The 14,904-nt window shown below is 41.0% G+C and overlaps 1 protein-coding gene across 4 annotated transcripts in view; it reads left to right on the top strand.

Annotated features, from left to right (window-relative positions):
* The first annotated feature begins 2,639 nt into the window (after nt 1–2,639).
* The window catches only part of CFAP43 (cilia and flagella associated protein 43), a 103,800-nt gene continuing 91,535 nt past the window's right edge, over nt 2,640–14,904 (top strand). Inside the window, exons 1-3 of one of the 4 annotated variants that reach the window (XM_054435944.1) lie at nt 2,640–2,698; nt 4,168–4,421; nt 9,485–9,581. Coding sequence is in view for 2 of the 4 variants with exons in the window: in XM_054435943.1 (XP_054291918.1) it covers nt 2,762–2,826; nt 4,168–4,421; nt 9,485–9,581 (416 nt within the window). In the remaining 2 variants the exon portion in view is untranslated. Of the gene's footprint in view, nt 2,827–4,167; nt 4,422–9,484; nt 9,582–14,904 lie in introns of all 4 variants that reach the window. The other 3 variants (XM_054435943.1, XM_054435942.1, XM_054435945.1) reach the window with 3 other exon arrangements.

Raw genomic sequence — 14,904 nt, 5'->3', positions numbered from 1 at the left:
TGGAGTTCTATAGTTGATTATAAACTACCTTCTAAAGAGGATTAGAACAAGAAAACAATTGTGGATGATAAAAAGTTTTAGGATAGCCACTATTAAAGCCACAATTGATAAGGAAACTTGCTTATGTGGCACACAAAATTTTACATAACAATTATAATTATTAATAACCTACACTAAGTCATATTAGAATTATAAGAGTTTCTCATAACTTTGTAACATATACCAATAACACATTTATGCAAATATAGTCCAAAAAAAGCAAAACACCATTTCACATTTGGCAATGCTTCCTGTATGATTTTTATAGCAAATAAGCCAAATTTTACCTTTACATTAATGTGCTATTAATGTTAAACCCAATTTTTAATAAAACCTTATAGACATATTTACCCAATTTTAATGTTAACCATAAGGTAAGAGTCTTATAAACCTCGTATAACTCTTTACAATTTTGTGTGTGTGTGTGTGTGTGTGTGCGTGTGTGTGAAAGAGCAGATCAACTCTCTAAGAAAAACCTGTTGTGCTTTTATTCCAATGTTTAATTTATCAAAAAACTGAATAATACCCCTGTAACTTTAGCCAATATGTTCACACACAGAATCTCTTACAATTAATTTTTATAAACCTTCCACAACTTATTTAAACCTTTAGTTTTCTTTTTTACTTAAAGCAATCCTTTAACACTTAAATGTAGGCAGAGAAAAATCCACATTCCCATGACTTCTTATAATCTTTCACCAAAAACACATTTTACTTTCTTTACACATTTTGCATGTAAAATTGTTTCTTTAGTAGTTTTAATTACATGTTATAATGTTAACTTTTAGCAACTTTTATTTTGGGTGAAAACCTTGGTAAGTAAGAGATTTTAATTGTGTACTAGGTGTGGAGCCTAGCCTAGGACACACCAGGCAGAAGTGCAGGTAAGAGCTGACTCTCTAGCATAGCCAGAGGGCATGCCTAACTCCACATGTCCACAGGGCTCACCCTTACTTAAGCAGGCAAGTTGTACAGTAAGAGTCATAGGGCACTTTATGAAGCATTTAGGAGGCCTAACAATCTGTGAATTGTACAACATTTCTTGCATAAAATCACTTTCATAAATCCTTTCACAACTTACACAGACCATCTGAGACAATGTGGATATCTAGCCCAACTCCCTGGATCCCACCAGTCTCTAAGTTCCAAGAAGGAAGAAATTTTGTTTGTTTTTCTGTTTTTCCAAGTGACTAGCATATGCATGAATGCACGCGGGATGCTCTGTAAATATTTGTGAAAGAAATGGAGAGAAGAAAGCAAGACAGGAAGGAAAGACCTAAAGAAAGGAAAGGAAGGGTAGAGAAGGGAAGATGACTGAAGGGAAAGGAAGGAGAAGGGTAAGGGAGGGAGTCTAAGGGAAAGTATGGGAGAGAAGAAGGAATGACAAGCTGCCAACCATTCAATCAGGTTACTTCCAGAGCTGTCTGCTTCCCTGAGGAAGCAAGAGGGTACATTTCAAAGTGTTATGTGGTACTTAAGGGCTTGGAGCTCTAAATTAGGCTAGACCTGCATTTAAGTCCCACTCAGGGCCGGGCAAGGTGGCTCACGCCTGTAATCGCAGCACTCTGGGAGGCTAAGGCAGGCTAATCACTTGAGGTCAAGAATTTGAGACCAGCCTGGTCAACATGGTGAAAACTCGTCTCTACTAAAAATACAAAAAATTAGCTGGGCGTGGTAGCAAGTGCCTGTAATCTCAGCTACTTGGGAGGCTGAGGCAGGAGAATCACTTGAACCCAGGAGGTGGAGGTTGCAGTGAGCCAAGATCAAGCCACTGCCCTCCAGCCTGGGCAACGGAGTGAGATCCTGTCTCGAAAATAAATAAATAAATAAATAATATAAATAAATAAATGAAGTCCCACTCAACTTTGTAGCCATGGGAAAATTATGTGCTTCTCTTTTCCTCACGTTACTTACCTGTAAAATGGGGCTGATGGGAGATGTGAAGACGTTGCAACAATGTTTGGCACAGTCAGCACTCTAAATGACAGTCTGTTTAGAAATTTATTAATTTTTTAAAATAATTATTTCTTTAGAGACACGTCTCGCTCTCTCGCCCAGGCTGGAGTGCTGTGTGGCGTCATCCCAGCTCACCGCAGCCTTGAACTCCTGGGCTCAAGCGATCCTCCCACTTCAGTCTCCCAAGTAGCTGGGACTACAGGCGTGCACCACCATGCCCGGCTGCTTTTTAAATTTTTTTGTAGAGATGCGGCACGGGCGCGGCAGGTCTCGCTATGTTGTCCAGGCTGGTCTTCAACTCCTAGCCTCAAGCGATCCTCCCGCTTTGACCTTCGAAAGCGCGGAGATTGTAGGCATGAGTCTTACTTGCAATTATTGGCCCGGACCTGGGGAAATTTGTTAAAATGCAGATTCTGATTGAGTAGATCTGGTGTGGGAGCCATGTTTCTGCATTTATAACAAGCTTCCCAGGTAGCACCAATGTTGCTGGTAAACAGACCACACTTTGAACAGCAAGAGGCCCGCCCCTCGCTTGGCTTGCCGCTCACCCATTGGCCGAGAGCGGCGGACCTTCCACCAATCTGCTCGGCTCAGGAGGCAGAGGGTCAAAGCGTAGAACCAATGGGCGCGGGGCTTACGGTCTCCGGGATACGGCTGTACACAGCAGCGGCGTCGCGGCCAGCAGCCCCGCGGCGAAGGAAAGGTAATCGTCCCGCCCTGGGGTGCTGCGTGCGCTGCCTGCTCCCGCCTGAGGAAAACACTGCCCATGGCGCAAGGCCGGGAGCGCGACGAAGGCCCCCACTCCGCCGGCGGCGCGTCCTTGTCCGTGAGGTGCGGTGTTCACGGCCCCGCGACCGATCTGGGTCTCGCGGAACCTCCTGCCCCACGTCCCCTCCTCCCTCCTCTCCCTCCGGTTCCTTAGGGCGGCTTTCCCCGCAGCTTCGACCTCTTCCCCTCTGCCCCCAGTGCCTTCCCTCAGCCTCCCTCCCCGTGTGACCTCCCCTGTCCGCTCCCCATCCCCTTGTTTCTTGACCCCGTCCCCAGTTGTCTTTCCCACTCCTTATTCTGCGACCCTGACCCTTGGTCTCTTACCCAGCAACGCCCCCTGCACCCTTCATCTCTTCCTTCTAGCTCAGGATTCCCGCTAGTGATCCGGGTCTTCTGATCACATACCCCTCCCCCTCCACCTGGCGACAGCCCGGATCCCGTCCTTGCTACCTTTGGTGATTTTCCCCAAATTAGGTCCCTGAATCCCTTCCTTCTAACTCCCATCCACTAGCTTTGGATTTATTTGCATTTATAGTAGCCTTTGAAAAGCATCAAGCACTGCGCAGATAGAGGTGGCATTTTTTTTTTCTACATTCTAGAGTGTTCCTCCCAGCCCCCACCTCCACTCTGTACAGCATCCCCTGCTAGTCCTGGACACTCTAATGTCTCGAAGTTTCTCACCAAACCAGTGTCCTTCACTTGCCTTTTCCACCATCTTCAAGCATATCTTTAATATTTAAATAAAAATAGAATCTCCTTCATCTCCTCTCCTTTCTAGCATACACCTAGCACGCACTCCTTACTTGAGAGTATGTTCTTTTTGTGTGCTAGCCTTTCGTTCACGTCGACTTCATTCCTTTTATTTTCTACGTTTATCTGTATTTTTAAATCTAAAATATGGCCACATACTCTTCATCTGTGTAAATAAGCAGTTTTCCTACTCCGCTTACAACCACAAAGCAGGCTGTCCTATGCAAAGTTGTTTTTTAAAGTTTATTTAAAAAATCAAACTAATTATAAAAGAATGGCCCAGGATGCCACTGTGTTGAGATCAAGCTCTTTTCTCTGTTATTTTCACTTTTTGTCTTCCAAGTATAGAAGACCCCAGAAGTCCTTCTGAGACTTTCTCAGGTTTGGTCAGAGAGTTTCCTTTGCTGAAAAAGTTATCTGAAGAAGGCCTGGGAGACCTATGGAACTTTAGCTCTACATTTAAATTTCTATAATTCATTGACTCAAATGGATCTCACAGCCAGCATGTGTGTTCTTTTATCTTAGAAATTGGGGGCAGAAAGCACATGAAAATAGAAATGTTTCAAAGATTTTGATGACCCTTTGCTTTGTTAAAAAAAAAAAAAAAAGTATTTGAAATGTATTATATTGATGTTGACATATCTTTTCCCAAAGATGGGTGCAAGGATTCCCTAAGCAGAATGTTCATTTTGTCAACGACAACACTATTTGCTACCCTTGTGGGAATTATGTAATATTTATTAATATTGAAACCAAGGAAAAGACTGTACTGCAGTGTAGTAATGGAATTGTGGGCGTCGTGGCAACTAACATCCCCTGTGAAGTTGTGGCTTTTTCTGACCGGAAGCTAAAACCTCTCATCTACATATACAGCTTTCCAGGATTGACCAGAAGGACCAAATTGAAAGGTATTCTGGAGAACCCTTCCTCTGCCCATAATTGAAGGATTTTGTTTAAAGAGTTGACTAAATCTATTATAAGTAAAGATTTATTTTTTGAAAGGTTTTTTTTGTTTTGAGACGGAGTCTTGCCCTGTTGCCTAGGCTGGAGGGCAGTGGTGCGATCTTGGCTCACTGCAACCTCTGCCTCCCAGGTTCAAGTGATTCTCCTGCCTCAGCCTCCTGAGTAGCTGGGATTACAGGTGCGCACCACCACGCTCAGCTAATTTTTGTATTTTTAGTAGAGACGGGGTTTCACCATGTTGGTAAGGCTGTTCTCGAACTCCTGACCTAGTGATCCGCCTGCCTCGGCCTCCCAAAGTGCTGGGATTACAGGCATGAGCCACCACGCCTGGCCCCATTTTTTTTTTTTTTTAATATACATTTTTAAAGAAGGAATCAAGCTGATCACTGAGGATTTGTATTATGTTAGCTAGAGCCTTGCTGTTCAAAGTGTGGTCTGTTTACCAGCAACACTGGTGCTACCTGGGAAGCTTGTTATAAATGCAGAAACTTGGCTCCCACACCAGATCTACTCAATCAGAATCTGCATTTTAACAAAATTCCCCAGGTGATTCATATGCATATTAAACTTTGAGAAGCACTGGGCTAGAAGACTATTGCCTTTTTCAGAACAATGATTTTTTTTCTTTCCTAATATTTGTTGAAAATCCAGGTGAATTGATGTTTGTATAGCTTCTAAAGTCAAGTCTCTGAGCCTCAATTTCCTCATTCATGAAATAGGGATAAAGATGGTGTCTAATGTGAAGGCTGCGGTGATGATGATAGATGAAATTATATAATATGCTGTATGTGTATGTATGCCAAGTGCTATTGCCTACCATTTGAATTATTACTGTTTATTTTATTTTATTTATTTTATTTTAACAGAGTCTGGCTCTATCACCCAGGCTGGAGTGCAGTGGCATGATCTTGGCTCACTGCAGCCTCCACCTCCTGGGTTCAAGTGATTCTCCTGCCTCAGCCTCCCAGGTAGCTGGGATTACAGGCGTGTGCCACCGTGCTCGGCTTTTTTTTTTTTTATGTTTTTGGCAGAGGATGGGGTTTCACCATGTTAGCCAGGCTGGTCTTGAACTCCTGGCCTCAAGTGATCCACCCACCTCTGCCTCCCTAAGTGCTGGGATTACAGGCGTGAGCCACTGTGCCCGGCCTAATGACTCTTTCTTAGATACAGCTGACCCACACTGAGCTGCTGCACGTCTGCTGGAGCCACCAGCTAATGATTCCTTCATTTAACACCCCATGGGCAGAAAGCTCATGCTTGAGGCTGGACTTAGCTCTGTAGTCTTAAGGGTCAAATAAGTGTTTGGGTGAAGTCAGGGAACTTCACTATAATTTATAATACTTTGTTTGTGGTGAAATTTGCATTCTCAACAGTTTAAGACAACTTTTAAAACATAACCCATTCACATGTTGGGGACTATCTAGGTGGACTATACCCTTTATCTTTAAAATTTCCCCTTTATCTTTAAAATTTCCCCAGGTTGGTTATTTGGCTGTAGTTCTGTTCGAACCAATTGAAAGTTAGTTCAAACCAATACCCAGGAGTCATACTGAATAATGATGCCCTAGAGGAATTCCCAGTAATATTAATCAGTGAGACCTGTTATCACTATTATTTAATATCAACCTGGAAGTTCTAGCCAATGAAACAAAATATAAAACTGAAAATAATATAGCTATGGGAAAGGGGATGATGGATAATGCAATAGTCTGCTAGGACTAACAAACGAATGCTCAGTAAGATGCTGGTTTTGAAATAAGTACCCATACAATTAGAAGATATACATACTTAGAAATAATTCCAAAAAAAGTGTGAGTGACCTAGGTGAAGAAAACTACAAAAATCATTGATTTAAAATATTTAAATGCATAGAAATGTATTCCTGGATGGAAAGCCTGGTTATTATAAATATATTTCTGAGATTTGTCATAGAAAGTAATTTGTAGGTTTATCGTATGTTTTAGACAGCAAGGAGTACTCAAATGATTCCAAAATTCATCTGGAAAATAAAACATAGAGAATGAGAATAATTTGAAAGAGAATGATGGCAAGGCAGAGGGTCATTTTAATATTATGGTGCCATAGTAATTAGAAGTATGGCATTGGTGCAGGGATCACCAAATCAGTGGGAGAGTTGAAGACTTGGGACAGAATCTAAAGTATATAAAAGCTGAGTAAATGAAGAAAGAGGCTACCACCAAAAAGAAGGAGGAAGAGAAGGAGGAAGAGGAGGAGGAGGAAGAGAGAAGAAAAAATATAGATTATTCAATAGTGGTTAAGAAAACTGCATATTTTAACAAAAGTATCAAGTTAGATATTCATGGTCTATGTCAGATGAAAATAAGCATTCAATATAAATAACAAATCCACTTGAAAATAGTAGAAAATATGGGCCGGGCGCAGTGGCTCACGCCTGTAATCCCAGCACTTTGGGAGGCCAAGGCAGGTGGATCACGAGGTCAGGAGATCAAGACCATCCTGGCCAACATGGTGAAACCCCATCTTTACTAAAAATACAAAAGTTAGCTGGGCATGGTGGCGCGTGCCTGTAATCCCAGCTACTCAGGAGGCTGAGGCGGGAGAATCGCTTGAACCCGGGAGGCAGAGGTTGCAGCGAGCCGAGATCGTGCCACTGCACTCCAGCCTGGTAACATAGCGAGACTGTCTCAAAAAAAAAAAAAAAAAAAAAAATAGTAGAAAATATGGTAGAATAGAGGAGTGATTCCAGGAAGGGGAAGAACTTTTCACACAAAACAAAAACTTAGAAAACACAGACATATTTGATTGTATATCTATTTTAAACTGATTAACATCAAAAACACCATGAAAAATTAAAAGGGAAATAATAAACCGGGTAAAATATTTGGAACAAATATGATCAAATATTTTCAGAGCATTAATGAAACGAAAACAAAACAAACAGCCTCTTAGAACAATGGAAAAGAAATTAACCCAGACAAATCACTAAACTCCAAATGACCAAATACATCAAAAAATGTTTCATCTCAAGATTTGTTTTAAAAAGCGTGATTTAAACCAAGATGCTATTTTTCTGCCTATCAAGGTCACAACTTTTTTATGATCATAATTGCTAGGTAGAATGCAGTGAAATTGGTAGCACTATTTGCTGAAGGTGGGACTATAAATTGATAGAGTCTTTCTGTGAAATAAATATTGACTCTATTTGACCCAGTATACTCACTTCAAGACGAATTCAGTTTTTAGGAAATGGTTAGAAATATGGTCAAAGATTTACATGCAAAGGAGTTTAAAAAGCACTATGATAATAGCACAAGATTGGAGCAACCTACATCTCTGGTATTATGGATATAGTTAAATAAAGGGTATAGTTAAATAAAGGATATAGTTAAATAAAGTTAAATAAATACTATAAAGGGGTATTATGCAAACATTAAAAATCACACTTTTAAAGAAGCGTTAAGATAATGATAAAATGGTCAATATAACATAAATAAAAAACCAATAGGAGGCAACACTATGATCCAATTCCATTTAAAAATGGATTATCATATATTATATATATATATGGTGAGACAGAGTCTTGCTCTGTCACCCAGGCTGGGGTGCAGTGGCACAGTCTTGGCTCACTGCAACCTCCACCTCCCAGGTTCAAGCGATTCTCCTGCCTCAGCCTCCCAAGTAGCTGAGATTACAGGTGCCTGCCACCACACCCGGCTAATTTTTGATTTTTAGTAGAGACGAGGTTTTACCACGTTGGCCAGGCTGCTCTCAAACTTCTGACCTCAGTGATCCACCTGCCTTTGCCTCCCAAAGTGCTGGGATTTCAGGTGTGAGCCATCTCTCCTGGCCGCATATATAATATTTAATCTATGGCTAGTATAGCTATAAAAAGCAAAGTTATATTTAAAGAAAATATATATGTATGTATTTTTTCAAGTAAACAGAAGAAAAGACTAGAAAGAAATTTACCAAGTTTGGTAGTAGGATTATAGCGGATATATTTTTCTCTCTTTTTTTTGGCATTTTCTTCAAATACCATATTTTCTAAGATTTAAAAAATATCTAAAGTTGGTCATCTTCAATTGTGGGGGGAAACGTCTGTTTAGCAAGCATTTAAAAATCATTAAGATCTCTGACTACAGAAAAACTAGTTTTTGTAGTGAATGCTCAATAAATACATTTTTTCTTTGTTGATTAGACTATGCTAAATATATTCAATAAATGACAAAAGCAAAATTTTAGGATTATATTATGGTCAATTAAAATGAGAATGAGAAAAAAGGCAGAAAACAGCTATTAAAAATCCACAGAACAAGCAATAGAGACACAAACATACAAAGACAGACTGAGATGAGGGCAAAGCTTGCACCTGTGGAACCCCACTGAAGAACAGCAGATGAAGAAGAGGGAAAATCAGACCACTCTGCACTGGGAAGCAGAGACAGGCGCTTCTTGTTTTGGCCTCCCCATGATATGCATTTTAAAACATGTCGTTGCTAAGACTTTGGAATTCATGTTGCTTTTCGTCAACTATAGGTACAAAGGAGTATGTCACTTTTTATAGCTGTTCCAAAAGCTGGCAGATATTAAGCTAAGGGCCAGATATGGCCTAAGATAATAGAAATAAGGAAGTAACCTAGAATTATTACAACTTCCCAAGATATTTAAAGATGTCTAAATAACTATTCTAATTACAATGTCTCATATATTTATGAGATAATTCTTGGGTCATTTCAGACCATGCTGGGACATACATGGTGCAGTATGCGCAGTTCTGCATTGAAGTCTAGAGACAGTAACCTAATGGTCTTAATTCACTTTAATATATTTTACAAATGGATCTTAGCTTTGCTCTAAGCTTTCTGTTCATGGTCTTAGAAATTAGCCAGGATCTTTCTTCTTCTAATAGTTAAATGTTTTTGAATTACATGAAAATCATTAGCAAAGGAAAATAAACTGTAAGACCATAGTTAACTGAACATGGTCTTAACATAATCAAATCCTGATAATGGATTTTATATTTTAGGCAACATTCTCCTGGACTACACTTTACTTTCATTCAGTTACTGTGGCACCTACCTGGCTAGTTACTCCTCTCTCCCAGAATTTGAACTGGCCCTTTGGTAAGTTTCAGCATCCTGTGGAATTCCTTTTACTGGGTTACATTTTCCTCTTACTCTTCTGGATTTTATCGAACGAAATAGACATGAAAAATCTGAAACAAGGAAGTATAGAAGGAAAAAATCCCAATCATAAGTTTTAATACAGTTGCTATGTTTAGGCATAAAATTTGGCAGTCAGAGCAAAAACTATATAAGAACTAAATTAGTTATTGTCATTCTCTTTCATTAACATGCTTTATGTATTCTCAGATCGAGAATATATTTATAAATACATAAAGTTTCACTTAAAAAAACAAATGGCATCTTGGAGTTGTTCGCATGTTTCCTGCTAATATTGAAATTGAGATGGTCTCTATATCAGAGTTCAGTTTAAAGTAATTGTTGTTAGAGACATTAGAACAATTATATGTTCAGAGAGTGGAACATTATACCAGTTTTGCCCACTGTATGGGAAATCCTGTGGTTAAGACACATTTCTGGTCTTTCCTGGATCATTTCATGTGGCCAACTTTAAGGCTGTACTCCCTTTTCTATCCATGATGTAAGCCCCTTCAAGAGGATATTTTTCTTGTTAAGGGGAAGTACAAAATATTCCAGAAATGATTAAAGGATAGCATACCAACATTTCTTATACAAAAATGTAAGTACCTAGATTCAGGGAGCCACATTTAGTTTATGTAAATGTTTTTTTTTTTTTTTTGAGGTAGAGTCTTGCTCTGTCGCCCAGGCTGAGGTGCAGTGGTGCGATCTCAGCTCACTGCAACCTCCGCCTCCCGGGTTCAAGCAATTCTCCTGCCTCAGCCTCCCGAGTAGCTGGGATTACAGGTACCCGCCATCATGTCCGGCTAATTTTTTGTATTTTTGTAGAGACAGGGTTTCACCATTTTGGCCAGGCTGGTCTTGAACTCCTGACCTCAGGTGATCCGCCCACCTCAACCTCCCAAAGTGCTGGGATTACAGGTATGAGCCACTGCGCCCGGCCCTAAAATTTTTTTAAAACAGCTTTATTGAGGTATAACTAACAGATAATGAACTGTTCATATATAAAGTAAATACTTTGATAAGTTTTGACTTATGTATATACCCATCACCGTAATCAAGATAATACATCCATCGGCCAGGTGCCGTGGCTCACGCCTGTAATCCCAGCATTTTGGGAGGCTGAGGTAGGCGAATCATGAGGTCAGGAGATCGAGACCATCCTGGCTAACACGGTGAAATCCCGTCTCTACTAAAAATACAAAAAATTAGCTGGGCGTGGTGGTGGGTACCTGTAGTCTCAGCTACTTGAGAGGCTGAGGCAGGAGAATGGCGTGAACCCGGGAGGCAGAGCTTGCAGTGAGCCGAGATTGCGCCACTGCACACCAGCCTTGGCGACAGAGCAAGACTCCGTCTGTAAATAAATAAATAAATTCATCCATCACCCCAAAAGTTTCCTTGTGTTCCCTTGGAGCTGCTTCATTAGCCTTTGTCAGTAATGTGGTTTCTGTCACTCTAGTTTGCATTTTCTGGTAGTTCATATACAGGGAGTCACACAGTTTATATTCTTTTGTCGGGCTTCTTTCATGCAGCATAATTATTTTGAAATTATTGTATGTTGTTGCATGTATGTGCCAATAGTCATTCCTTTCTATTCCATGGTATGGGTATACCATACTTTATTCACCTGTTGATGGATGTACTGTATTAGCTTGCTAGGGCTTCTGTAACAAAGTATCACAAACTGAGTGTCTCTAATAACAGAAATGTATTATCTCACAGTTCTGGATACACAGGATAGGAAGCAGCTGGGGAGAGATGACAAGTGCATAAATTCTGATAGTTCCAAAAGCAGAAGGCTCCAGTTTTCCTTCCTAAGAACAATCTGTGAATATTAAAAAAGCAGTGAAGTGGAATGAGCACAAATCTGTTAGTGTAACAGACTTAGACCTGAATCCTGGCTCCACAAATTACTAGCTGCGTGATCTTAGAAAGGCTGAGCCTTAGTTTCTTCCTCTGTAAAATAGATACATCAATGTCTCCTAAATATGGTTTTTCTAATAATTCATTGACTAAAAGTATGCATCATACCTAATAGTGTCTATTACAGTATGTTTATTTAAGTCAGAGTTTCAAAAATGATGATTGTTAGGCTAATTCTGGGCCACCAGTGTATTTTGTTTTGGCCATAAAATGTTTTTAAAGTTGGAAAAATTTAAAGAAAAAGTTATCTGTATAGGCTTTCTCAAACACAGGCAACCCTGGACCTGTATTCCCACATGGTCACAGTCTGGTTGGGCTAGTAAGTGGGTGCTTATTCTAGATGCCCACCACCTCGAGCAGGGGTTGGTAAACGATGACCCATAGGCCAAATCTGGCCCACCACCTGTTTTTGTAAAGTTTTGTTGGAACATGTTCATTTGCTTATATATTATCTGTGGCTGCTTTTGCTCTATAATGGCAGACTTGAGTTGTAATAGAGCCCATATATGGTCTGCAAAGCTGAAAAGATTTACTGCCTGGTCCTTTATAGAAAGAGTTTGCCAACCCCTGTCCTAGAGGTGTTTATACTCAGTACATTTCATTCATTTCTATTAACTTCCTGGCCCCTATAAGCATTTGAGTTTGCTCAATGGATTTAATTCATTCAATAAATTTGTATCTCCTGCTTCCTGCTGGATATAAAATGTATCTCAGGTACATTTTAGGTATATCTGAGCCTTCTGTAGAGGGCATTTTTGATAAGCTGAGGTGAGACTGAGACTATGGGTAGGTAGTATCTCTTCCCGGTCCCAACCCTTCCCCTAGATTTGTTTGTATGTCTTAATATTCATGTGCACTTCTATTTAGGACATTTGAGTCAGAGGGGAGAGACAAGGGGGCAGGAGTGAGGAGGGCAGGGGAGGACAGATGCTGTGTGGAGGACCAGACACTGCTGTCTCATGAGGAGATTCTCAGTGAGGCTCTGCGGTAGCAGAGGTGCCGTGGGGCCCAAGAATGAGTATGAACAGAGCTGGGAGACAGACACTCCTCCAGCCTCTGCTCTGGACACCCAAGATCAGAAGCTTTGGGAGCAACCCCGATGGCACCCTCGGGTGCTGCATAGAAATGTGAGTGGGATTTAATCCTGTGATGAGGCCCAATAGTCCTCTTCACCAAGTAGCTTTGCCAGCAGTGGGCCTAAACACGAGGGAGCTAGAAGATGAACAGGGAGGAGGATGCAACTCACTTGGTGACAGCAGTTAGTCCGTGGACCCTGGGGACTCCCAGAAATAATTTAGTAAAAGTTCAAAAGAGGTGAACTTCTGGAAGTCAGACCAGGAGGAGCTCAAGTACCATGATTTGACTCCTGGAAGTAAATTGGTCTAAGAAGACTTTACCTTTAGGTTCTAATGTTTTAAAAGAGCAGAATGGATTCATGTATTATTTGTGTAATTAAAAATAACAATTTTGAAAAAGAATCTAAAATAGGTGGGGAATGGTCTCATGGTTGTAGTCCCAGGCTGGTGGGGTCTGGGACATCTGGGGTTCATAAGCAAAGACAATGTGCTATACACTAGCAATACCACCACTAGCAGTTTCATCAAACAGGCATTCACTGAGATTTCCAATGGGTTAGTGCATTTAATCCTTGCCTCCCCCCTGCAACAACCCCCATGAGACATCTATGATGGTCCTCATTTTAAAGAAAGAGACTGAAACTTCAGAGAGATGGGATGTTAAAGCAGAATTTTCAAACAGATTGTAAGACGTAAGATGGTTTTATATAACTCCTTAATAATGGAACCAGCAGGAAAACAGAAGAAGCTGGTCCCTGTCTTAGTAAGCTGTCACAAAATCCCATAGACTGGGTGGCTTATAAACAACAGAAATATGTTTCTCACAATTCTGAAGGCTAGAAAGTCCAAGATCAAGGCACCAGCAGCTTCAGTGTCTGGTGAGGGCCTGCTTCCTGATTCATGGATGATAATTTCCACCATGTCCTCACATGGTGGAAGGGATGAGCTAGCTCTCTTTTATAAGGACACTCATCTCAATCATGAGGGCTCTGCACCCTTGACCTGATTACTCCCCAAAAGCCCCAATACCCCAATACCATCACCACTGGGGTTAGGATTTCAACATATAAATTGGCGGGGGGAGGCGGCACACAAACAGACCATAGCAATTCCTGAGTGCTTAAAAGAACACACACACAGCTGGGCATGGTGGCTCATGCCTGTAATCCCAACACTTTGGGAGGCCAAGGTGGGTGGATCACCTGAGGTCAGGAGTTTGAGACCAGCCTGGCCAACATGGCGAAACCCCATCTCTACTAAAAATACAAAAATTAGCAAGATGTGGTGGTGGGTGCCTGTAATCCTAGCTACTCAGGAGGCTGAGGCAGGGGAATCACTTGAACCTGAGAAACAGAGGTTGCAGTGAGCCAAGATCGTGCCACTGCACTCCAGCCTGGGTGAGAGAGCGAGACTCCGTCTCAAAAAAAAAAAAAAATGAACACACACACACACATGCTTACTCACATACAGTTACAAAAAGGAGTGGTTACATAAAATTTCTAGGTTAGATATATGAATGATTATCTTTCCAGAGGTCTCTAAAACCTTAGCACCTTAAACTTAACTATTCTACCAGGGCATACAATCATAGCATCGTACATGTTCTAGAGTTTAACCTGTAAAAGCATGCCTGCCTTTATCACATCGGGGCTGTTAGTATATATTATGACAACAAAGTTACATTCCCCAGGAGTGTCAGATATGGGGCAAAGCAAGGTATAAAGTCTGGTTTTTGTTCGAGGAGGCTTGTTGGAAAATGCTTCCCAGCACGATATGAGAAATCAAGCCAACACAATTTTTCTTTTTTCCAAGTTTCATTTTTTTTTATAGCTGCTTGCCTAAACTTACATAGTTGGTGAGTTGCTGAGTGGGCTTTAAACTCATTTGGTTTGTAAGCTCTTTTATAGCTTTCATTGATCTAAGGCACAATGGGAACCTGTAGTAGGGGCACCTCACATAGTCTAATGGTGGAGGGGAATGGTCAGGGAAGGCTTCCTGGAAGGAGAGGTAATGTTTAAGCAGATACTTGTATTAATTAGCTAGGCCTGCCATAGCAAAGCACCACAGACTGGGTGGCTTAAACAGCATACATGTATTGCCTCCCAGTTCTGGAGACTAGAATTCTGAGATCAAGGTCTCAGCAGGGTTCATTCCTTCTGAGGGCTGTGAGAGAGAATCTGCCCCCACGCCTCTCACCAACTTCTGCTCACTTGTTTGCTGGCAGTCCTTGGCTTACAGACACATTACCCAGGTCTCTGGTTTTATTTTCACGTGGCATTCTCCCT

The sequence above is a fragment of the Pongo pygmaeus genome, chromosome 8 (assembly GCF_028885625.2).
Source record: "Pongo pygmaeus isolate AG05252 chromosome 8, NHGRI_mPonPyg2-v2.0_pri, whole genome shotgun sequence".
Lineage (NCBI taxonomy): Eukaryota > Metazoa > Chordata > Mammalia > Primates > Hominidae > Pongo > Pongo pygmaeus.
Note: the sequence above shows the minus strand (reverse complement) of the source record. Positions and strands in the feature narration are given on the sequence as shown.